At 49.5% G+C, this 24,177-nt stretch overlaps 1 protein-coding gene across 1 annotated transcript in view; it reads right to left on the bottom strand.

Moving 5' to 3' along the window:
* The window catches only part of lrrk1 (leucine-rich repeat kinase 1), a 347,784-nt gene that overhangs the window by 44,267 nt on the left and 279,340 nt on the right, over window positions 1–24,177 (bottom strand). The window contains exons 29-32 of the mRNA XM_070858707.1: window positions 23,371–23,522; window positions 18,670–18,787; window positions 15,651–15,767; window positions 3,042–3,865 (exon numbers count right to left, since the gene is read on the bottom strand). Of these exons, the coding sequence (XP_070714808.1) occupies window positions 3,042–3,865; window positions 15,651–15,767; window positions 18,670–18,787; window positions 23,371–23,522 (1,211 nt within the window). The remainder of the gene's footprint in view (window positions 1–3,041; window positions 3,866–15,650; window positions 15,768–18,669; window positions 18,788–23,370; window positions 23,523–24,177) is intronic.

Genomic DNA, 24,177 nt, shown 5'->3' with positions numbered 1-24,177 from the left:
TTTGCGAAAATGTATAAATTTACTGTATTATTGATTGTAGGTATTCTAGGCATAGGCCTACTTCTTACTAGCCGACCCTCTGCACCAAAGGGAAATAGTAGGGTAGCAAGGGAATTGCATGTAAATACCTTTTTATATATGTCATACATTTATGCCAAACAAGGTAACATTTCTAGTTGTTGGGTGTGTGCGAATATTCCTATTCACTCAAAGGGAGGGATTCCCTTGAGGCCAGTTCCCTTGAATATTTCGGAAATGGCTGAGTGGATAATTAATCAAAACAAAACAGGCAATGCGTTTCAGGATACGGAAAACTGGGCACGTAAATGGAAGTCAGCAGGTTACAATCTGACTACCTTTGAAGGGGGATACCAACCATGCTACAATAATTCCAAACGGCCCCCATTTTTTGTTATCACTAATACAACGGGAATAGGAAGACCGGGGGAATCGGTCTATCTGATTAGAAACATCAAAGGAGGCCAAAATATGGGGTATAGTAACTGCTCCCGGAATTATAATATAATCAAGCCACGGAACCGTCCAAACTGGGCCGATCTGGGAATTCTTAACGTAACGGGGATTCTGAATAAAACATATGGAAAAGCCTGGACAGGCTCCGGAGTGTTGCTGACAAAGATACAGCTAACCTTCATTGCCTATAATGGCACCTATTGGGTGTGTGGCCATAAGGCTGCCCCAGAATTGGACGGGATCCTGCTATTTAGCCTACATTGTGCCTTATATGTATCATATAAAGTCACTGTCGGAACATTTACACCGTCCTAAGAGAGCTATCACAGGAACAGAGGTTCTTTGTCATTCTGATCCCCAGGTATGGGACCGCCAGACTGGCAAGGGAATCCATTAACATGGCATCCGTTGTGGAACGGGTAGCCAATGATATCTCAGAGGCCCTCGTTAAAATCAATGCAGAAATGGTAGCAATCCGCACAGTAGCCCTACAGAATAGACTGGCCCTTGATTACATCCTGGCTGAAAAGGGAGGTACTTGCACCCTACTCGGAACTGAGTGTTGCACATATATCCCAGATAGCTCCGAAGAAATTACCCACTTAGCGGAGCATATCCAAAAGGAGGTAGGAAAACTTAAGCAACCCCCATCATTCACTTTGTGGAGCGGAGCCACTGAATGGCTAGGTTCAATAGGAACTTCATTGGTGGAAGGTTTAATTCTATTTGTTGTAATTATTTTACTTTTATATTGTTTGTTTATGTTGATTAAATGTTGTTGCGACCAGGCGGCTGTAGCTGCTGTCCCGCAGGTGAGACACCTTGCCGGTCCCAGCAGACCGTCTGTACGTGGCACAGGGGTATGTTATGCTGAAGGGAAGGTTGTTTACTGGTTGAATTAAGATATTGATTTGGATTAAATTGGAATAAGGTTAATTAACCTACTAAAACCAGACTTCCATTGTGGCCACGATGGAACTCGGGTTGGTGTAAATTTGTGTGGAAGCTACTAGTCCGGACATGTGGCGAAACACATCAACAAATTTTAGAAGGAAACTCTATTAACATGCATGAAATTATTTTGTAGAATGTTTAACCAGTGATACTTGATGTTTTATGATTCAGTTTGTGAAAGAATCAAAGGGGGGATTGATAGAGAATTCAAACAGGCTGCATTTAGACAGACTGTGAAAATTCACAGACCCCCAAGTCAAGGCTGCTACGTGCAGTTCAGCATGTTGCATTCAGTCATCAATCAACTTGACATTTTAGGACTTTGGGTAGCGAGCCAATTAAAAGGTTAAAAGACTATTAATTGAGCTAATAAGGTCAAAGAAGGTGAGTTATTTTCTGTAAATTGATCCAGGTATAAGTACAGCCATTTTGACCATGTGGTCTCAGAAGGACAAAGACCTGGCTTAAAGCCAAGAGCTTGTTGCTGTCTGCCAAGAAATAAAGTGACATTAAAACTATAATCGGAGTTCGTATTTCATTGGAAATTAAGAGATCTAACAATTATATAGCTTGTACATAGCTGAGGCCCCAGTACTGACCCTTGCTTGAACACTTGAAAGGCTATTGGAGAGGGATTGGGGCTTGCAGTGGTTGTGGTCCATGTTGGGACCAACAACATGGAGGAAAGTAGGCAAGAGGTCCTGTTTGGGGAATACCAGGAACTCGGAGCTAAATTAAAGAACAGGACCTCAAAGGTTATAATCTCTAGATTACCTGAGCCACGTGCAAATTGGCGTAGGGATAAGCTGATTCGGGAGGTAAACACGTAGCTAAAGGACTGGTGTGGGAAAGAGGAGTTCCATTTCATGGGGCACTGGCACCAGTATTGGGACAGGAAGGAGCTGTACCATTGGGATGAGCTCCACCTGAACCAGTCTGGGACCAGGGTCCTGACAGAAAGGATAAATAGGGTGATCACAAGGACTTTAAACTAGTAAAGTCCTTGGGGGAGGGGGAGGGCTCAAGGGGAAATTGTAGCACAAATACTAGTTCAAAAACAAACGAAAGGGAAGGGAGTAGAGTAACAGTCAGAAATTGTGCTTTTACAGGTAAAGGGTAAATTAAAAGATGTAAAGTGATTAAACCAGGAGAGAGAAATAAGAAACATGTGAGAAAACAGGCCCAAATAAGCATTCTTTATACAAACGCACAGAGTATAAGTAACAAATTAAATGAACTGCAGGCACAAATTCAAATTGGAGGGTATGATGTGGCAGCCATGACTGAGACATGCTGCAAGACGGTGAGGACTGGGAACTAAATATACCCAGTTACATTGTCTACAGGACAGATAGGGAAATGGTAGAGGCGGAGTAGCCACCTTCGTGATTAAAGATAAAATCATTTCAATGATAACGAGAGGTAAGCAGCAGGCAGTGGGGACTTTATGGGTTGAATTAACAGGAAAAGATTTAAGACTGGAGTGGGAGTTGTGTATAGGCACCCTGGTAGCAGCTGCACTCTCCAATTCTGCTTTGTGATATTCACCATCCTGCAATTAAGTTGTGAGTGTATCTGTGTTTCCAATTGAGTAAAGCTGATAACCCACCTACCTGGGTATCCACAGTGTGTCCTTTACTGTTAAGACTTTTACAGCCTGTAGCTGCTCGACATCATCCACTGATGGGGAGGCGTTCTCAGATCTGTCACATGATACATTTGACTTGTCTGACTCTTCGCAGTCAGTAAAATAAGGAATACTGGTGGGGCTGGCTGGGGAGCTCAGGACACTGAGTGAGGATCTGGTGTTCCTGTTGGTGCAGGAGGAAGAGTAGGAGGACAGAGAACAGTAATCGGTCATGGAGTCAAAATGTCTTATGATCTGCGTCCCAACCGCATCATTGAAGATGATGTTCAAGTCTGTGGAGTTGGCGTCATTGGCATCCTTGGGTGTAATGGCTGTGGTTGATGTGGAACTGACGGGCTGCTGGATGGGGAACATGTCCCTCAATGGATTACAGTCACTGCAGGTGTAGTGGGCACAGATCTGATAAGCACGGTACATAACCAAGGTGTTTGTCTTGTCATCCAGACACCAGACAGCCTCTTCACCATTACCCCCCAAGTTGCAAGTCATTGATATGACCCGAGAAGGAGGCTGATAAGGTTCCAATCGGCGAATGATTTCAGAAGTCAGCGTGTCTATGACCAGGAGCCCAGAACCGTTGCTGTACCACACTTCTGACCCACTGTTCACTGCCACCATAACCGTGACTGGGTAGGCATTCTGTCGGGGGTCATTGTCGGAGATCTTAAACTGGAACTTGTTTGCCGTACGTGAGCACAGGTAGGAGCACGGGTCCTCGGGAATCTCACTGACCAATGAATAGACCGCAATCATTCCATCGGCCATGCCAGCCAGCATTAGAGTAGATTTCTGTGGCAAAGTGATGGAAACAAAAATTCAATGTTTAGAGAAGGACTGCCACATTTCAACCTTAATGTAATCCTTACACTTTGGCACATACTGAAAACACAAGGCACCATAAGGTGCTTGGCAAAAGAACCAAAGGTGATGTAAGAAAAAACTTTTTTATGCAGCGAGTGGTTAAGATCTGGAATGCACTGCTGGAAAGGGTGGTGGGGTAGCCTCAATTTTATCTTTCAGAAGGGAGTTGGATAAGTATCTGAAGGAAAATGAATTGCAGGGCTACGGGGAAAGGGCGGGGGAGTGGGACTGGCTGAGAGTCGGCACGGGCTCGACGAGCCGAATGACCTTCGTGCTGTAACCATTCCATGATTCAGATCTTTGCAGACTCCACCCCTGGTGTGGGAGCACCAGTTGGAAGATGGCACGTGGAGGCCAGCTCATCCACTGCTGGCATTCCCGCTGTCCTGGTGATATAAACCAGGAATCGGGGTAATGACCTCCACACCTAGTTATTTGAACCTCACTCCTGTGGAGTGAGACGTCCTCCATTACCTGCAGTGCTCAGCACAACAGCTTGGGTCTGACTGAGTCCACGGCACAATGTCCAGACTAGACTAGACGAGAACTAGGGGGCACAGCCTCAAAATACGGGGCAGCAAATTTAAAACCGAGTTGAGAAGGAATTTCTTCTCCCAGAGGGTTGTGAATCTGTGGAATTCTCTGCCCAAGGAAGCAGTTGAGGCTAGCTCATTGAATGTATTCAAGTCACAGATCGATAGATTTTTAACCTATAAGGGAATTAAGGGTTACAGAGAACGGGCGGGTAAGTGGAGCAGAGTCCATGGCCAGATCAGCCATGATCTTGTTGGATGGCGGAGCAGGCTCGAGGGGCTAGATGGCCTACTCCTGTTCCTAATTCTTATGTTCTTCTGTTCTTATGTTCTTATTAATGTTGGGGAAGTCCAGAACCAGGGGTCACAGTCTAAGGATAAGGGGTAAGCCATTTAGGACCGAGATGAGGAGAAACTTCTTCACCCAGAGAGTGGTGAACCTGTGGAATTCTCTACCACAGAAAGTTGTTGAGGCCAATTCACTAAATATATTCAAAAAGGAGTTAGATGAAGTCCTTACTACTAGGGGGATCAAGGGATATGGCGAGAAAGCAGGAATGGGGTACTGAAGTTGCATGTTCAGCCATGAACTCATTGAATGGCGGTGCAGGCTCGAAGGGCCGAATGGCCTACTCCTGCACCTATTTTCTATGTTTCTATGTCACCCATTACAGCTGGGAAGAGGGATGATATGTTGAAAGGATCATTAAATGAGGCCATATGGGTTGAATTGAAGAACAAAAAAGGGGCAATCACATTGCTGGGTGTGTATTATAGACTCCCAAACAGTCAGAGGGAGATAGAAGAGCAAATATGTCGACACATTTCTGAGGAACATAGAAACATAGAAACATAGAAAATAGGTGCAGGAGTAGGCCATTCGGCCCTTCGAGCCTGCACCGCCATTCAATGAGTTCATGGCTGAACATGCAACTTCAGTACCCCATTCCTGCTTTCTCGCCATACCCCTTGATCCCCCTAGTAGTAAGGACTTCATCTAACTTCTTTTTGAATATATTTAGTGAATTGGCCTCAACAGCTTTCTGTGGTAGAGAATTCCACAGGTTCACCACTCTCTGGGTGAAGAAGTTTCTCCTCATCTCGGTCCTAAATGGCTTACCCCTTATCCTTAGACTGTGACCCCTGGTTCTGGACTTCCCCAACATTGGGAACATTCTTCCTGCATCTAACCTGTCTAAACCCGTCAGAATTTTAAACGTTTCTATGAGGTCCCCTCTCATTCTTCTGAACTCCAGTGAATACAAGCCCAGTTGATCCAGTCTTTCTTGATAGGTCAGTCCCACCATCCCGGGAATCAGTCTGGTGAACCTTCGCTGCACTCCCTCAATAGCAAGAATGTCCTTCCTCAAGTTAGGAGACCAAAACTGCACACAATACTCCGGGTGTGGCCTCACCAAGGCCCTGTACAACTGTAGCAATACCTCCCTGCCCCTGTACTCAAATCCCCTCGCTATGAAGGCCAACATGCCATTTGTTGTCTTAACCGCCTGCTGTACCTGCATGCCAACCTTCAATGACTGATGTACCATGACACCCAGGTCTCATTGCACCTCCCCTTTTCCTAATCTGTCACCATTCAGATAATAGTCTGTCTCTTTGTTTTTACCACCAAAGTGGATAACCTCACATTTATCCACATTATACTTCATCTGCCATGCATTTGCCCACTCACCTAACCTATCCAAGTCACTCTGCAGGCTCATAGCATCCTCCTCGCAGCTCACACTGACACCCAACTTAGTGTCATCCGCAAATTTAGAGATACTACATTTAATCCCCTCGTCTAAATCATTAATGTACAATGTAAACAGCTGGGGCCCCAGCACAGAACCTTGCGGTACCCCACTAGTCACTGCCTGCCATTCTGAAAAGTACCCATTTACTCCTATTCTTTGCTTCCTGTCTGACAACCAGTTCTCAATCCATGTCAGCACACTACCCCCAATCCCATGTGCTTTAACTTTGCACATTAATCTCTTGTGTGGGGCCTTGTCGAAAGCCTTCTGAAAGTCCAAATACACCACATCAACTGGTTCTCCCTTGTCCACTCTACTGGAAACATCCTCAAAAAATTCCAGAAGATTTGTCAAGCATGATTTCCCTTTCACAAATCCATGCTGACTTGGACCTATCATGTCACCTCTTTCCAAATGCGCTGCTCTGACATCCTTAATAATTGATTCCATCATTTTACCCACTACTGAGGTCAGGCTGACCGGTCTATAATTCCATGTTTTCTCTCTCCCTCCTTTTTTAAAAAGTGGGGTTACATTGGCTACCCTCCACTCGATAGGAACTGATCCAGAGTCAATGGAATGTTGGAAAATGACTGTTAATGCATCCGCTATTTCCAAGGCCACTTCCTTAAGTACTCTGGGATGCAGGCCCTGGGGATTTATCGGCCTTTAATCCCATCAATTTCCCCAACACAATTTCCCGACTAATAAGGATTTCCCTCAGTTCCTCCTCCTTACTAAACCCTCTGACCCCTTTTATATCCGGAAGGTTGTTTGTGTCCTCTTTAATGAATACTGAAACAAAGTACTTGTTCAATTGGTCTGCCATTTCTTTGTTCCCAGTTATGACTTTCCCTGATTCTGACTGCAGAGGACCTATGTTTGTCTTTACTAACCTTTTTCTCTTTACATATCTATAGAAACTTTTGCAATCCGTCTTAATGTTCCCTGCAAGCTTCTTCTTGTACTCCATTTTCCCTGTCCTAATCAAACCCTTTGTCCTCCTCTACTGAGTTCTAAATTTCTCCCAGTCCCCAGGTTCGCTGCTATATCTGGCCAATTTGTATGCCACTTCCTTGGCTTTAATACCATCCCTGATTTCCCTTGATAGCCACGGTTGAGCCACCTTCCCTTTTTTATTTTTACGCCAGACAGGAATGTACAATTGTTGTAGTTCATCCATGCGATCTCTAAATGTCTGCCATTGCCCATCCACAGTCAACCCCTTAAGTATCATTCGCCAATCTATCCCAGCCAATTCACGCCTCATACCTTCAAAGTTGCCCTTCTTTAAGTTCTGGACCATGGTCTCTGAATTAACTGTTTCATTCTCCATCCTTCTGCAGAATTCCACCATATTATGGTCACTCTTCCCCAAGGGGCCTCGCACAACGAGATTTCTAATTAATCCTCTCTCATTACACAACACCCAGTCTAAGATGGCCTCCCCCTAGTTGGTTCCTCGACATATTGGTCTAGAAAACCATCCCTTATGCACCCCAGGAAATCCTCCTCCACCGTATTGCTTCCAGTTTGGTTATCCCAATCTATGTGCATATTAAAGTCACCCATTATAACTGCTGCACCTTTATTGCATGCACCCCTAATTTCCTGTTTGATGCCCTCCCCAACATCACTACTACTGTTTGGAGGTCTGTACACAAATCCCACTAACGTTTTTTGCCCTTTGGTGTTCTGCATAGAGATTCCACATCATCCAAGCTAATGTCCTTCCTAACTATTGCATTAATCTCCTCCTTAACCAGCAATGCTACCCCACCTCCTTTTCCTTTTATTCTATCCTTCCTGAATGTTGAATACCCTGGATGTTGAGTTCCCAGCCCTGAAGTGCAAAAACTACAGGGCAGTAATAGCAGGGGATTTCAACTACCCGAATATGAACTGGGACAAAATTTATGTGATTGGAATAGAGGCTGCGGAATTCCTAAACTGCATTCAGAAGAACTTCTTTAGTCAGCATGTAACAAGCCCAACACGGGAGGGGGCGCTTCTGGACTTAGTTTTAGGGAATGAAGCTGGGCAGGTGGAAGGGGTATCAGCGGGAGAGCATTTTGGTGCTAGTGATCATAATTCAGTTAGACTTAGGGTAGTTATGAAAAACATAGAAACATAGAAAATAGGTGCAGGAGTAGGCCATTCGGCCCTTCGAGCCTGCACCGCCATTCAATGAGTTCATGGCTAAACATGCAACTTCAGTACCCCATTCTTGCTTTCTCGCCATACCCCTTGATCCCCCTAGTAGTAAGGACTACATCTAACTCCTTTTTGAATATATTTAGTGAATTGGCCTCAACAACTTTCTGTGGTAGAGAATTCCACAGGTTCACCACTCTCTGGATGAAGAAGTTTCTCCTCATCTCGGTCCTAAATGGCTTACCCCTTATCCTTAGACTGTGACCCCTGGTTCTGGACTTCCCCAACATTGGGAACATTCTTCCTGCATCTAACCTGTCTAAACCTGTCAGAATTTTAAACGTTTCTATGAGATCCCCTCTCATTCTTCTGAACTCTAGTGAATACAATCCCAGTTGATCCAGTCTTTCTTGATATGTCAGTCCCGCCATCCTGGGAATCAGTCTGGTGAACCTCTGCTGCACTCCCTCAATAGCAAGAATGTCCTTCCTCAAGTTAGGAGACCAAAACTGCACACAATATTCCAGGTGTGGCCTCACCAAGGCCCTGTACAACTGTAGTAACACCTCCCTGCCCCTGTACTCAAATCCCCTCGCTATGAAGGCCAACAATCCATTTGCTTTCTTAACCGCCTGCTGTACCTGCATGCCAACCTTCAAAGACTGATGTACCATGACACCCAGGTCTCGTTGCACCTCCCCTTTTCCTAATCTGTCACCACTCAGATAATAGTCTGTCTCTCTGTTTTTACCACCACAGTGGATAACCTCACATTTATCCACATTATACTTCATCTGCCATCCATTTGCCCACTCTCCTAACCTATCCAAGTCACTCTGCAGCCTCATTGCATCCTCCTCGCAGCTCACACTGCCACCCAACTTAGTGTCATCCGCAAATTTGGAGATATAAATTTAATTCCCTCGTCTAAATCATTAATGTACAATGTAAGCAGCTGGGGCCCCAGCACAGAACCTTGCAGTACCCCACTAGTCACTGCCTGCCATTCTGAAAAGTACCCATTTACTCCTACTCTTTGCTTCCTGTCTGCCAACCAGTTCTCAATCCACGTCAGCACACTACCCCCAATCCATGTGCTTTAACTTTGCACATTAATTTTTTGTGTGGGACCTTGTCGAAAGCCCTCTGAAAGTCCAAATACACCACATCAACTGGTTCTCCCTTGTCCACTCTACTGGAAACATCCTCAAAAAATTCCAGAAGATTTGTCAAGCATGATTTTCCTTTCACAAATCCATGCTGACATGGACCTATCATGTCACCTCTTTCCAAATGCGCTGCTATGACATCCTTAATAATTGATTCCATCATTTTACCCACTACCGATGTCAGGCTGACCGGTCTATAATTCCCTGTTTTTTCTCTCTCCCTCCTTTTTTAAGGACAAAGATAGACCAGGAATAACATTTCTCAATTAGGGTAAATCTAATTTTGCTAAGCTGAGATGTGATTTGGCCAAAGTTGCCTGGAAACAGCTACTTGAAGGTGAATCAGTGTCAGAGCAATGGGAGGCATTCAAGAAGGAGATAGTGAGGGTTCAGTATGTTCCCTTAAAGAAAAAGGGTGGGACTAACAAATCTAGAGCCCCCTGGATATCAAGGGACAAACAGGGTAGGATAAAGAAAAAAAGGGAGGCTTATGACAGATACCGAGGAGGGATCGGTATTGAAGAAATCCTCGGAGTATAGAAAGTGCAGGGGTGAAATTAAAAAATGAAATTAGGAAAGCAAAGAGAGAGCATGAAAACATTTTATCAAGTAAAATCAAGGAAAACCCAAAGATGTTTTATAAATACATTAAGAACAAGAGGATAACTAAAGAAAGAGAGGGGCATATTGGAGACCATAAAGGTAAGCTGTGTGCAGAGGCAGAAGACGTGGGTATGGTTCTTAATGAATATTTTGCGTCAGTTTTCACAAAAGAGAGGGGCGATTCAGACATTGCAGTCAGGGAGGAGGTGTGTGAAATATTAGATGAAATAAACAAAGTGAGAGAGGAAGTATTAAGGGTTTAGCAGCTTTGAAAGTGGTTAAGTCCCCAGGCCCGGATGAAATGTATCCCAGGCTGTTAAGAGAAGCAAAAGAGGAAATAGCAGAGGCTCTTACCATCAGTTTCCAATCCTCTCTGGCTACAGGTGCAGTGCCGGAGGACTGGTAATGTTGTAGCTTTGTTTAAAAGGGAGAAAGGGATAGACCGAGTAATTACAGGTCAGTCAGTCTAACCTCGGTGGTGGGAAAATTATTGCAAACAAGATAAATCTTCATTTAGAAAGATACGGATTAATCAAGGACAGTTAGCACGGATTTGTTAAGGGAAGGTCATGTCTGACTAACTTGATTGAATTTTTTGAGGTGGTAACAAGGAGGGTTGATGAGGGTTTGATCTAGTACATGTGGATTTTAGCAAGGCTTTTGATAAGGTCCCACATGGCAGACTGGTCATGAAAGTAAAAGCCCATGGATCCAAGGCAAAGCGGCAAGTTGGATCCAAAATTGGCTCATGGGCAGGAAGCAAAGGATAATGGTTAATGGGTGTTTGTGACTGGAAAGCTGTATCCAGTGGGGTTCTGCAGGGCTCAGTACTAGGTCCCTTGCTTTTTGTGATATGCATCAATGATTTAGACTTGAATGTAGGGGGTATGATTAAGAAGTTTGCAGATGATGCTAAAATTGGCTGTGTGGTTGATAATGAAGAAGAAAGCTGCAGACTGCAAGAAGATCTCAATGAACTGGTCAGGTGGGCAGAACAATGGCAAATGGAATTTAATCCGGAGAAGTGTGAGGTAATGCATTTGGAAGGTCTAACAATGAAAAGGAATATACATTAAATGATAGGACACTGAGAAGTGAAGAGAAACAAAGGGACCTTGGAGTGCAGGTCCACAGATCCCTGAAGGTAGCAAGCCAGATGGATAAGGTGGTTAAGAAGGCATACGGAATACTGGCCTTTATTAGCCGAGGCATACAATACAAGAGCAGGGAGGTTATGCTTGAACTGTATAAAACACTGGTTAGGCCACAGCTGGAGTACTGCGTGCAGTTCTGCCCACCACATTACAGGAAAGATGCGATTGCACTCGGGAGGGTACAGAGGAGATTTACAAGGATGTTGCCGGGACTGGAGAATTTTAGCTATGAGGACAGATTGGATAGGCTGGGTTTGTTTTCTTTGGAAAAGAGAAGCTGAGGGGAGACCTTATTGAGATGTATAAAATTATGAGAGGCCGAGACAGAGTGGATAGGAAGGACCTGTTTCCCTTCGCAGAGGGGTCAACAACCAGGGGGCATAAATTTAAAGTAATTAGTAGAAGGTTTAAAGGTGATTTGAGGGGAAATGTCTTCACCCAGAGGGTGGTGGGGTCTGGAACTCACTGCCTGAAAGGGTGGTCGAGACAGAAACCCTCACCACATTTAAAAAGTACTTGGATGTGCACCTGAAGTGCTGTAACCCACAGGGCTACAGACCTAGAGCTGGAAAGTGGGATTAGGCTGGAGAGCTCTTGGTCGGCCGGCGCGGACACAATGGGCCGAAATGGCCTCCCTCCATGCTGTAAACTTCTATGATTCTGTGATTCATCTTTGCACCGGAATGTTGTGCAGGGAACATAGCGGCCCCTTGGCAGAACAATGTTTCAAACAACACTGCCCTATCGATGTGGCATTCATATTCTTTGATCTATTTCCAGTGAAAAGATTAACTAGTGGCCCTGCATCATATGCGGCCAAGCTGTGAGCGGCTCGTTAATTGAATACAGACAGCCTGTGTTTTGCCTACTCCAGCCCACACTCTGGTCTTACACAGAGTCAGCAATTCATATTAAGACTTCCATTGCCCAAGCTCTCCCATTGCTTTCCATTCGTAAAATGAATCAGCAGAGAATGGTGAGGGTTGCGCCCAAATTCCTGAGTACGCAACGCTGTGTGAGGAGAGCTGGCAGTAGAACCTATTACTGACAATAGTGTGAGGGAATGGACACAAAACACAGCTCATTTGTCACTTGACAGCTCCATCTGCATCTGTTGTTATAGTTACTCTGGGAGTCGGATCACAACAGGATTAGAAGTATTGCACTTTAAAGTCTGCGGTTGGCCTAATTATTGAAATATGGGCCAGAGGTCACCCCCATCCCTTGCCAGGAGAATGGCAGCACCTCTGGAGGTGCAATGTTTATGGCCATTAACCTGGTTCTTATGGAGATTCTGGTGTACTCCGACAGCAGAGCGTTGTGGGGAGAGTGCGAGTGTTTTCTCTACATCATCATCATCGGCAGTCCCTCGGAATCGAGGAAGACTTGCTTCCACTCTTAAAAATGAGTCTTTAGGTGGCTGAACAGTCCAATACAAGAGCCACAGTCCCTGCCACAGGTGGGACAGACAGTCGTTGAGGGGAAGGATGGATGGGACTGGTTTGCCGCACGCTCTTTCCGCTGCTTGCGCTTGGTTTCTGCATGCTCTCGGCGATGAGCCTACATGATGGCCCGTTGACCACTGGGGAAAGGAGGCGACTCAGACACCGGGAAGAACCTTCTGTGGGGTGTGTGGAAGGTCGGTGCCACTGGTGGGAGTGGAGGTGCACTTGATCGGCGTGGACAGTGGGCGTGGATGGTGGGCGTGGATGGTGGGCGTGGACAGTGGGCGTGGATGGTGGGCGTGGACGATGGGCGGGGACAGTGGGCGTGGATGGTGGGCGTGGACGATGGGCGTGGACAGTGGGCGTGGACGATGGGCGGGGATGGTGGGCGTGGACGATGGGCGGGGACAGTGGGCGTGGATGGTGGGCGTGGATGGTGGGCGTGGACAGTGGGCCTGGATGGTGGGCGTGGACGATGGGCGGGGACAGTGGGCGTGGATGGTGGGCGTGGACGATGGGCGTGGACAGTGGGCGTGGACGATGGGCGGGGATGGTGGGCGTGGACGATGGGCGGGGATGGTGGGCGTGGATGGTGGGCGTGGACGGTGGGCGTGGACGATGGGCGGGGATGGTGGGCGTGGACGATGGGCGGGGATGGTGGGCGTGGACAGTGGGCGTGGACGATGGGCGTGGACGGTGGGCGTGGACAGTGGGCGTGGACGATGGGCGGGGATGGTGGGCGTGGACAGTGGGCGTGGACGATGGGCGGGGATGATGGGCGTGGACGATGGGCGGGGATGGTGGGCGTGGACAGTGGGCGTGGACGATGGGCGGGGATGATGGGCGTGGACGATGGGCGGGGATGGTGGGCGTGGACGATGGGCGGGGATGGTGGGCGTGGACAGTGGGCGTGGACGATGGGCGTGGACGATGGGCGTGGATGGTGGGCGTGGACGATGGGCGGGGATGGTGGGCGTGGATGGTGGGCGTGGACGATGGGCGTGGACGGTGGGCGTGGACAGTGGGCGTGGATGGTGGGCGTGGACGATGGGCGGGGATGGTGGGCGTGGACAGTGGGCGTGGATGGTGGGCGTGGACGATGGGCGTGGACGATGGGCGTGGACGATGGGCGTGGACAGTGGGCATGGACGGTGGGCGTGGACAGTGGGCGTGGATGGTGGGCGTGGACAGTGGGCGTGGATGGTGGGCGTGGACGATGGGCGTGGACGATGGGCGGGGATGGTGGGCATGGACAGTGGGTGTGACCTTTTATTCAAGGTGAACAATCATTCCTCAACCTCATCATAAACAGTTAACTGGTCACTCAGTGCTGTTTGAAGACCAGACCCTCAAAACTGCCACCAAGCTCATGCTCTACAGGGCTGTAGTAATACCCGCCCTCCTGTATGGCTCACAAATATTGACAATGTACAGCAGACACTTCAAGTCGCTGGAGAAATACCACCAACGATGCCTCCACAAGATCCTGCAAATCCCCTGGGAGGACAGACGCACCGACATTAGCGTCCTCGACCAGGCCAACATCCCCAGCATTGACGCATTTATCAGCTCCGCTGGGCGGGCCACATTGTTTGCATGCCAGACACGAGGCTCCCAAAGCAAGCGCTCTACTCGGAACTCGTCCACGGCAAACGAGTCAAAGGCGGGCAGAGGAAACGTTACAAGGACACCCTCAAAGCCTCCCTGATAAAGGGCGACATCCTCACTGACACCTGGGAGTCCCTGGCCATAGACCGCCCTAACTGGAGGAAGTGCATCCGGGAGGGCGCTGAGCACCTTGAGTCTCGTTGCCAAGAGCATGCAGAAATCAAGCGCAGGCAGCGGAAGGAGCGTGCGGCAAACCAGACTCCCCATCCACCCTCTCCCTCAACGACTGTCTGTCCCACCTGTGACAGGGACTGTGGTTCTCGTATTGGACTGTTCAGCCACCTAAGGACTCATGCTAAGAGTGGAAGCAAGTCTTCTCGATTCCAAGAGATTGTCTATGATGATGATGCTGTTTGTGGGATCCTGCTGTGTGCAGATTAGCTGCTACGTTTACCTACAAAACAACAACGGCTCCACTTAGCTGTGATGAGTATTCGGAGGTCCTGAGGAGGTCAGAAGATGCTATATAAATGTAGCTAACTGAAGCAGGCAGTGTGCAGACAATGTGTGAAAGAGGCCATTGGGTGTGGTTGTGAAGAGAGAAGTGATCGGGAGAGTTTAAGAACATAAGAAATAGGAGCAGGAGTCGGCCATACGGCCCCTTGAGCATGCTCCGCCATTCAATAAGATCATGGCTAATCTGATCATGGACTTAGCTCCACTTTCCCGCCCACTCCCCATAACCCCTTATCATTCAAGAAACTGTCTATTTCTGTCTTAAATATATTCAATGTCCCAGCTTCCACAACTCTCTGAGGCAGCGAATTCCACAGATTCACAACCTTCTGAGAGAAGAAATTTCTCCTCATCTCAGTTTTAAATGGGCAGCCCCTTATTCTAAGATCGTGCCCTCTAGTTCTAGTCTCCCCTATCAGTGGAAACATCCTCTCTGCATCCACCCTGTCAAGCCCCCTCAATCTTATACGTTTCGATAAGATCACCTCTCATTCTTCTGAAATCCAATGAGTAGAGGCTCAACTTACTCAACCTTTCCTCATAAATCAACCCCCTCATCTCCAGAATCAATCTAGTGAACCTTCTCTGAACTGCCTCCAAAGCAAGTATATCCTTTCGTAAATATGGAAACCAAAACTGCACGCAGTATTCCAGGTGTGACATCACCAATACCCTGTACAGCTGTTATTGTGGTTGTTATATAGTTTATTGTGGCTGAGATTAATCAACCAATCAGGCAGAGGTATGTTGGGCCGAATGGTCTTTTGCCATTACCTGGTTGTCACGTGATACTGGCAAGAAACATGTAACAATGGCTGGAACATCCAGGACCCGGAGAGGCACGTTTAAAGGACACATTCCTTTCAGGCTGTATACCTGAATCTTCTGATCCTGACAGAAATAAACACAAAGTTGAACAGGAGTTAGACCAGAGGCAGAGCACAGAATGATGAGACAGCAGGAAAGCCTGCATGGCTGGCAATGCCAAGCTCGATAGTGTAGAGGCAAATAGCATTCACAATACAGGTTGAATTTCCCTTATCCAGAACCCTCAGGACCTGACCTGTTCTGGACAAGGGATTTTTCTGGACGAGGGGTGGTTACATTAAATTGGATGGTACAGATACTGAGCAAGGGGATATCGGGGCTGGCTGGCTTGGGGCTGGGAGTGCAGCAGAGAGACCGTGGGGTGGGGGGGGAGAGGTGGTGGATCACGGGGTCAGGCCAGCGATTGCAGGAGTCGGCAGCGAGGAAGGACTTCAATTTGTTCATGTCGGAGTTCTGCGCATGCGCCACCCGGTGGCCGGGAATGGTTCTGGACGCGGGGTGGTTCCGGATAAGGGAGTTCTGGATAAGGGAGGTTCAACCTGTACATTCAGCAGCTGGGCGAATCAATAGCTTTACGGAGATGCGAGGGGAACACGATCACTGTTAGTGTGCTGGGGCTGCGGCAGGTTGCTGGGGTGTTCGCCCCGGTCCAGGGACGTTCAGAGGCCGAAGCTGAACAATTATCGACCTCAGAACAACATACCACCCCCGGCATTCAGAGGATTGTTTACTGAGGCGGACATTGGCAACCCGCTCCCCCCGGGCAACCCGCTTTCCCAGGCACCCTGCTCCACCTGCGCACCCCGCTCCACAGGCTCCTCCCGGGCAACCCACTCCCCACAGAGCACCCCACTCCCCCCGCGCATCCCGCTCCCCCCTGGATCCCACTCCCCCAGGGCACCTAGCTCCCCCCGGGCACCCCGCTCCCCCCGTACACCCCATTCCACCAGAGCACCCATCTCCCTCCGGGCATCCCGCTCCCCCCGCGCACCCCGCTCCCCCCGGGCACCCTGCTCCCCCCGGGCACCCCGCTTCCCCGGGCACCCTGCTCCCCCTGCGCACCCCGCTTCCCCGGGCACCCTGCTCCCCCTGCGCACCACGCTCCACAGGCTCCTCCCGGGCAACCCACTCCCCACAGAGCACCCCACTCCCCCTGCGCACCCCACTCCCCCCGGGCACCCTGCTCCCCCAGGGCACCCCGCTCCCCCCGCTCCACAGGATCCCCCCGGGCAACCCACTCCCCCAGGGACCCCACTCCCCCAGCTCCCCCCGCGCACCCCACTCCCCCCCGGCACCCCGCTCCCACAGGCACCCCGCTCAGACATCCAGCAGCAAAACTCAAATAACAAAAACACTGCAGCTGCAGAAATGCAAATGCCTTCATATAGTGTAATTGAGCTGTCTATACACAGTGTGAGTGAGCTGTGTATACACAGTGTGAGTGAGCTGTGTATACACAGTGTGGGCGAGCTGTGTATACACAGTGTGGGCGAGCTGTGTATACACAGTGTGGGCGAGCTGTGTATACACATTGTGGGCGAGCTGTGTATACAGTGTGGGCGAGCTGTGTATACACAGTGTGTGTGAGCTGTGTATACACAGTGTGGGTGAGCTGTGCATACACAGTGTGAGTGTGAGTGAGCTGTGTATACACAATGTGGGTGAGCTGTGTATACACAGTGTGAGTGAGCTGTGTATACACAGTGTGAGTGAGCTGTGTATACACAGTGTGGGTGAGCTGTGTATACACAGTGTGGGTGAGCTGTATACACAGTGTGAGTGAGCTGCGTATACAGTGTGAGTGAACTGTGTATACACAGTGTGGGTGAGCTGTGTATACACAGTGTGGGTGAGCTGTATACACAGTGTGGGTGAGCTGTATACACAGTGTGGGTGAGCTGTGTATACACAGTGTGGGTGAGCTGTATACACAGTGTGGGTGAGCTGTATACACAGTGTGGGTGAGCTGTGTATACACAGTATGGGTGAGCTGCGTATACAGTGTGGGTGAGCTGTGTATTGGGTGAGCTGTGTATACACAGTGTGAGTGAGCTGTGTATACACAGTGTGGGTGAGCTGTGTATACAGTGTGAGTGAACTGTGTATACACAGTGTGGGTGAGCTGTGTATACACAGTGTGGGTGAGCTGTATACACAGTGTGAGTGAGCTGCGTATACAGTGTGAGTGAACTGTGTATACACAGTGTGGGTGAGCTGTGTATACACAGTGTGGGTGAGCTGTATACACAGTGTGGGTGAGCTGTATTCACAGTGTGGGTGAGCTGTGTATACACAGTGTGGGTGAGCTGCGTATACAGTGTGGGTGAGCTGTGTATTGGGTGAGCTGTGTATACACAGTGTGAGTGAGCTGTGTATACACAATGTGGGTGAGCTGTCTGTACACAGTGTGGGTGAGCTGTCTGTACACAGTGTGGGTGAGCTGTGTGTACACAGTGTAACTGAGCTGTGTATACACAGTATGGGTGAGCTGTGTATACACAGTGTAACTGAGCTGTCTATACCCAGTGTGGGTTGTGTGAGCTGTGTATACACAGTGTGAGTGAGCTGTGTATACACAGTGTGTGTGAGCTGTGTATACACAGTATGTGAACTGCCGATATATAACTGAGCTGTATATATATGGTGTAAATTTGGTCCCAAATACAGTGTAAATTATCTGTCTATATACTGTAGATAAGAATCTAAGAACATAAGAATTGAGAGCAAGATTATGCTATACGGCCCCTCGAGCCTTCTGTACCATTCAATAAGATCATGACTGATCTTCAACCTCAATTCCACCTTCCCACCTGATCCCCAGATCGCTTGATTCTCCTGCAGTCCAAGACTCTCTGGGTGTCGGGCTTGCCAAGCTGCCTGTATAGAGTTGGGAGCAGGAGTGTTTGTGCCCGAGCCTGTGTTTGCATGCTGTTGGCTCGGTGCCTTGCACACTGCCTTCACTCACCTCTGTCGCTGTCCATAACGCAGTCTGCAACTTCAGCTGGCAGCTGAGCCGAATCCCAGGGCAGCTAATGTGATTCACTTCAATCAGTCCTTTGTCTATATTCACCACACTGTAGTTCCTGCAGGTAGCAGAGAAATATACCACGTAAAAGGCAATATACTGCAGGGTCCAGAAACGTGAAATATAAATAGTCCTCTGAGGGAAGGTCATCGAGCTGTTTCTCTCTCCACAGGTGCTGCCTGACCTGCTGAGTATTTCCAGCACTTTCTGTTTATATACAATATATAACAGAAGTTTGATGGAAACACTGTGGAGTAAAGCGTATCACCATGTCCAGATTGAGTGGATCCCAGCCATGTGTAATGCAGGTTGGACCTCTCTGGTCTGGCACCCTCGGGATCAGCCGGAACAGAGAATTTTATGAAACACGGGAGGTCATGCTTACCGGTACCTGTCGACAGCACGCAGCTCCTGTGTGTGTGTGTGTGTGTGTGTGTGTGTGTGTGTGTTGGCAACCTGTGGGTGGTCCTTCAGCACCCGTGCGCACACACTCACTGACTGACAGCCGCTCCAGCCAATCACCGAACACGCTCACTGACAGCCGCTCCAGTCAATCACCGAACACACTAACTGACAGCCGCTCCAGCCAATCGCCAAACACATTCACTGACTGACAGCCGCTCCCAGCCAATCACCGAACACACTCATTGACTGACAGCTGCTTCTGCCAATCGCTGAACACACACACACTCACTGACAACTGCTCCAGCCAATTGCCGAACAGACTCACTGACTGACAGCCGCTCCAACCAATCACCGAACACATTCACTGACTGACAGCCGCTCCAGCCAATCAAAACTTAAAAAAAATAAACCCTCCTCTCCCTCAGGCCCAACTAATGCCGAACCATGAATGTTTCCGGATTAGAGAGGTACAACTGTGTACAGATCTTTTTCTAACTCCGGCCATTACCATCTCAAGTCGGCCCAACATCCCTTTTGTCTCTCTAATCTCTCCTGCCTTCCCCCCTATCACAGACCTTCCCTTTTGTTCTTTCCTCCCCTCCCCCTCTCACTGCACCTTAAGAATTTGTTCATCTCGAACATTCACCAGTTCTGACTAAGAGTCATTGACCTGAAACGTTACCTCTGTTTCTCTCCACAGACCCGCTGAGATTTCCAGCATTCTGTGTTTTTATTTCAGATTCCAGCATCCGTAATATTTTGCTGTTGTACAATATATAGATGTTATTGTTCAGGCCTGTTAGTTTAGGATCATTTGTTTAGAAAAGACATCGGGCATCCATGGAATTTGGACCCCCACGGACTCCTGGTGTTGATGTGACTGCATCATGTTCCTCTCAGAGGTAGTTTCACACTCATGAAAACATTGAATTTCTGTCTGTTCGAATACATGGAGTCAACTCTCTCTCCCTTAGCCCGGTATTAACGGGATAGTAATGGCCTCAGGATGGGGCCGGGAGTCTCAGGGAGGGACAAGGAGGGGCCGGGAGGGAGGGGCCGGGAGTCTCTGGGAGGGGCAGGGAGTCTCAGGAAGGGACAAGGAGAGGCCGGGAGGGAGGGGCCGAGAGTCTCAGGATGGGACCGGGAGCCTCAGGGAGGGGCCGGGGGTAGGGGCCGGGAGTCTCAGGGGGTGGCTGGGAGGGAGAGGGGGTGGGGGTGGGAGCCTCAGGGAGAGGCCAGGAGGGAGGGAGAGGGGAGGGGGGCTGGGAGCCTCAGAGAGGGCCAGGGAGAGGGGTTGGGAGACTCAGGGAGGCACTGGGAGCCTCAGGGAGGGGCCGGGGGGGGCGGAGCCTCGAGGAGGGACTGGGGGGAGCCTCAGGGAGGGGCCGGGAGGAGGGGGGGGCCCAGGAGCCTCAGGGAGGGGCCAGGAGGGGGAGGGGGGCCGGGAGCCTCAGGGAGGGGCTGGGGAGGGGGTGGGTGGGAGGGGGGGCCGGAAGTCTCAGGGTGGGGCCGGGGGTGGGAGCCTCAGCGCCCCATTAACACCAGTGATACTCCGCCGCCATTTTGAAAAGGGCCTATCATCGGGCGTCTAAAGTGCCGCCTGTTTCAGCCGATAGGCCCCTTTCAACATGGAAATCGGGGTCCTATGATGCAACTGGGACTTGTGGTTGGAGCGTGCGCCCTGCTCAATCCGACCCGTTCCATGGGCAATGGAGGAGAAGAGGCCCGATGGAGAACGGCCGTCAATCATTTTTGGGGACACCATAGGACCAGGAATGAGGGGAGGGGATAGTTGGGGAGGGATGTCGGGCAGGCCAAGCTCTTGACAAAAATCGGTTACAGTTTGATTACAATATTAAAATGAGTCCTCCTGAGAGGCGGAAAGGCACAGCTGTAGTGTGACCTGTGTCAGTATAAAGTGGTTGTGGTACTGAGCCAGCCTTGAACCACAATTGCTGGACACAAACTAGTATTTTGATGTAGATTTACGTCACTGGTTATTTTACAGCTTTTCTCAGTGACATTACGGTTGAGATATTTTCAGTCGTATAATTTATAATATGGACATCTAACGGGATAAAAGAAGGATGCTGGGCGAGTGCGATTACATCTGAGACGGTTTGCCCAGACCTGCTATTACCTACAGACCCATATTGCAAACCCCCATCAAATCTCCTCTCAACCTTCTCTGCTCCAAGGAGAACCACCCCAGTTTCTCCAGTCTATCCACGTAACTGAAGCCCCTCATCCCTGGAACCATTCTCGTAAATCTCCTCTGCACCCTCTCTAAGGCCTTCACATCCTTCCTAAAGTGCGGTGCCCAGAATTGGACACAATACCCCAGTTGTGGCCGGACCAGTGTGTTATACAGGTTCATCATAATTTCAAGGCTTTAGTCCTGTATGGGGTGAAATTGGGGAGCGTGCTGTTTGGGGCGTTAACTTTTAAGAGTTTGAAAAGTTAACGGCAGGCGCTAACGGTGAGTGCAGTAGCGTTGCACTCTGACCCGTGCCAGAATACGAGATCCTCCGCTCGCTGAAAGGGACGGGCCATCGCTGCAGGCACAGCAAGGGAATGAAATCCCCCCGGCTCCCCGATCCCGTCCAATCAGCGTGGCTCCAGCACAGTGCTGGGCTGACCAATCACGGGCAGGAACCCGCGAAAAACCCTGCAAGAGGGCAGGTAGCTGTTGTTGATCTTACCTCGGCCACCTGGCCTTTAACCATCGCCCCAGTAGCAGCCGGCCGCTCGATGCACGCCTCCTGCAGCTCTCGGTGTTTGTGCCCGGCAATGCTGCTGAGGGGCGGGGGGGTAATTTCAGGTCCGGGGCGATGTGCACGCCAATGACGTCACGATCTCCGGGCAAAGGAGATCGGGGCGCGACGCCGTACTGCCGCCACAAAACCTCCGAATTTAGCGGGACTCCCTGACCTCACAAACTAATTTGCGCCTCACAAAGGAACCGAATTTCGCCCCCCTTACCTCTATTTATGAAGCCCAGGATCCCGTTAGCTTTTTTAACCACTTTCTCCAGCTGCCCTGCCACCTTCAACGATTTGTGCAAACACACCCCCAGGGCTCTCGCTGTTCGTGCACCCCCTTTAGAATTGTACCCTTTAGTTTATATTGCATCTCCTCATTCTTTCTACCAAAATATATCACTTCACACCTTTCTGTGTTAAATTTTATCTGCCATGTGTCCGCCCATTCCACCAGCCTGTCTATGTCCTCTTGAAGTCTATCACAATCCTCCTCACTGTTTCATAGACTACACTTCACTCAAGTTATAGGCAGCGGGGGTTAAAGTTAGGCTACTGATTCTCCTACCTGGGCTACTGATTCCCCGACCTGGGCTACTGATTCCCCGACCTGGGCTACTGATTCTCCCACATGGGCTACTGATTCTCCCACATGGGCTACTGATTCCCCGACCTGGGCTACTGATTCTCCGACCTGGGCTACTGATTCTCCGACCTGGGCTACTGATTCCCTGACCTTGGCTACTGATTCCCCAACCTGGGCTACTGATTCTCCGACCTGGGCTATTGATTCTCCGACCTGGGCTACTGATTCCCCGACCTGGGCTACTGATTCCCCAACCTAGATTCCTTTTGAGTGTGACTCCTCGCTCAGAGCTGAATTTATGCCCCGGCTTCGGAGCTGTAATGTTCCAACCTCTGACTCCACACTTGCACTTTAAATCTTCACCAACTTTCTCCAGTATAGCGTCAGATGGTTGATGTTTAAACTGCTGCCTCTGCCCACACACCAGAAGATGCCTCCGTGTACCACCCAACTCCCACATAGCAGAAGGAGGAAAGATCCTGATGGGCCCTGTAACATATTTGCTTCATGGGTTCTTTGCTTAAAAAATCATGGCAACACTATTAAGGACTAGTTGGTTTATTAGCAAAGGTTTAACAATCACACTACACGTTACCAGTTCATCCACCAGGCTCACAATCACCTGCCTCATCGTGGATCCTCCAAACCCAACTGGCCGGGGTTTTATTGAGTCTTGTGAACATCACGTGACTGGCTTAGCCACTCACAATGCAACCGCTCTACACACCTGTGAGCATGCTCCCAGGGGCATACATTACAGACCCAAACCCCACATAGCAGAGGGCGGGGGGGGGATCCCGATGGGCCCAAGTTGAGCCTTTCTATATTGATCTGATGCAGACAGCAGAGATCGATCACCCAGCAGGTTATACTGAGGTGGCAGAATATTACCTTTCGCTTCCTTCTCCGTCCCAGAAAATGACTGTCCGCTCGAGCTGTTGAGAAGGGCAGAAGGAGCTTTGTTCTCCACACTGCAACATGTACATGAGGACTGGAAAACTGGGGTCCTGCATCAGTCGGAGGGCGGAGCCTGCTCCTGGCCGCTGCACAGCAACACACAGAAAGCACAATTCACAGTTTGCTCAGGCGTTGCTCAAAGTAAAATCCTAAATCACAGATCACCAAACGCGCTGCTGACTCAGAGCCAGACAATCGGGCCTGGCTTCACCTCCCACTGTCCTGCCCCACATCGCATGGGGAAGCTGCAGAAACAGCGGCAAAATGCAGCCATCCTCAACTGCTACTGAGCCCTGACCCGGGAGAGTGGGGTCAGGATAGTGAGCTATCCCGAGGTGGGGGGAGGGGACTGGTGACCCGGGGGTGCTGACCTGGCGGGGGGCGGGGGGGGGGCTGGTGCTGGTGACCCAGGAGAGTGGGGTCAGGATAGTGAGCCATAACCCCTCCTGATTCTCTGGGGGGGAAGTGGGGAGTAATGTCCAGTGCTGCTCACTGATACACACAGTACCTCTCTCTCCAACTCTTTCTTGGCTTCTTTCCCTCTCCCTCTAATCTTTCTGCATCCCTGTCTTTTTGTTCATAGATACCTCTCTCGCTCGCTCGCTCACTCTCTCGCTCTCACACCCTGCTCTAATCACATTGTCTGCGTCTGCCCGTTTCTCACTCCTTCCTATCACTATCAGTAGGTCTCTCTTCCCTTCTCTCTCCATCGGTCTCCCACATGTTGCCCAGCTGGGGCAA

Source organism: Pristiophorus japonicus, chromosome 17 (genome assembly GCF_044704955.1).
Source record: "Pristiophorus japonicus isolate sPriJap1 chromosome 17, sPriJap1.hap1, whole genome shotgun sequence".
In the NCBI taxonomy this organism is placed as follows: domain Eukaryota; kingdom Metazoa; phylum Chordata; class Chondrichthyes; family Pristiophoridae; genus Pristiophorus; species Pristiophorus japonicus.
The sequence above is the reverse complement of the archived record's forward strand: the minus strand, read 5'-3'. Positions and strand labels throughout refer to the sequence as shown.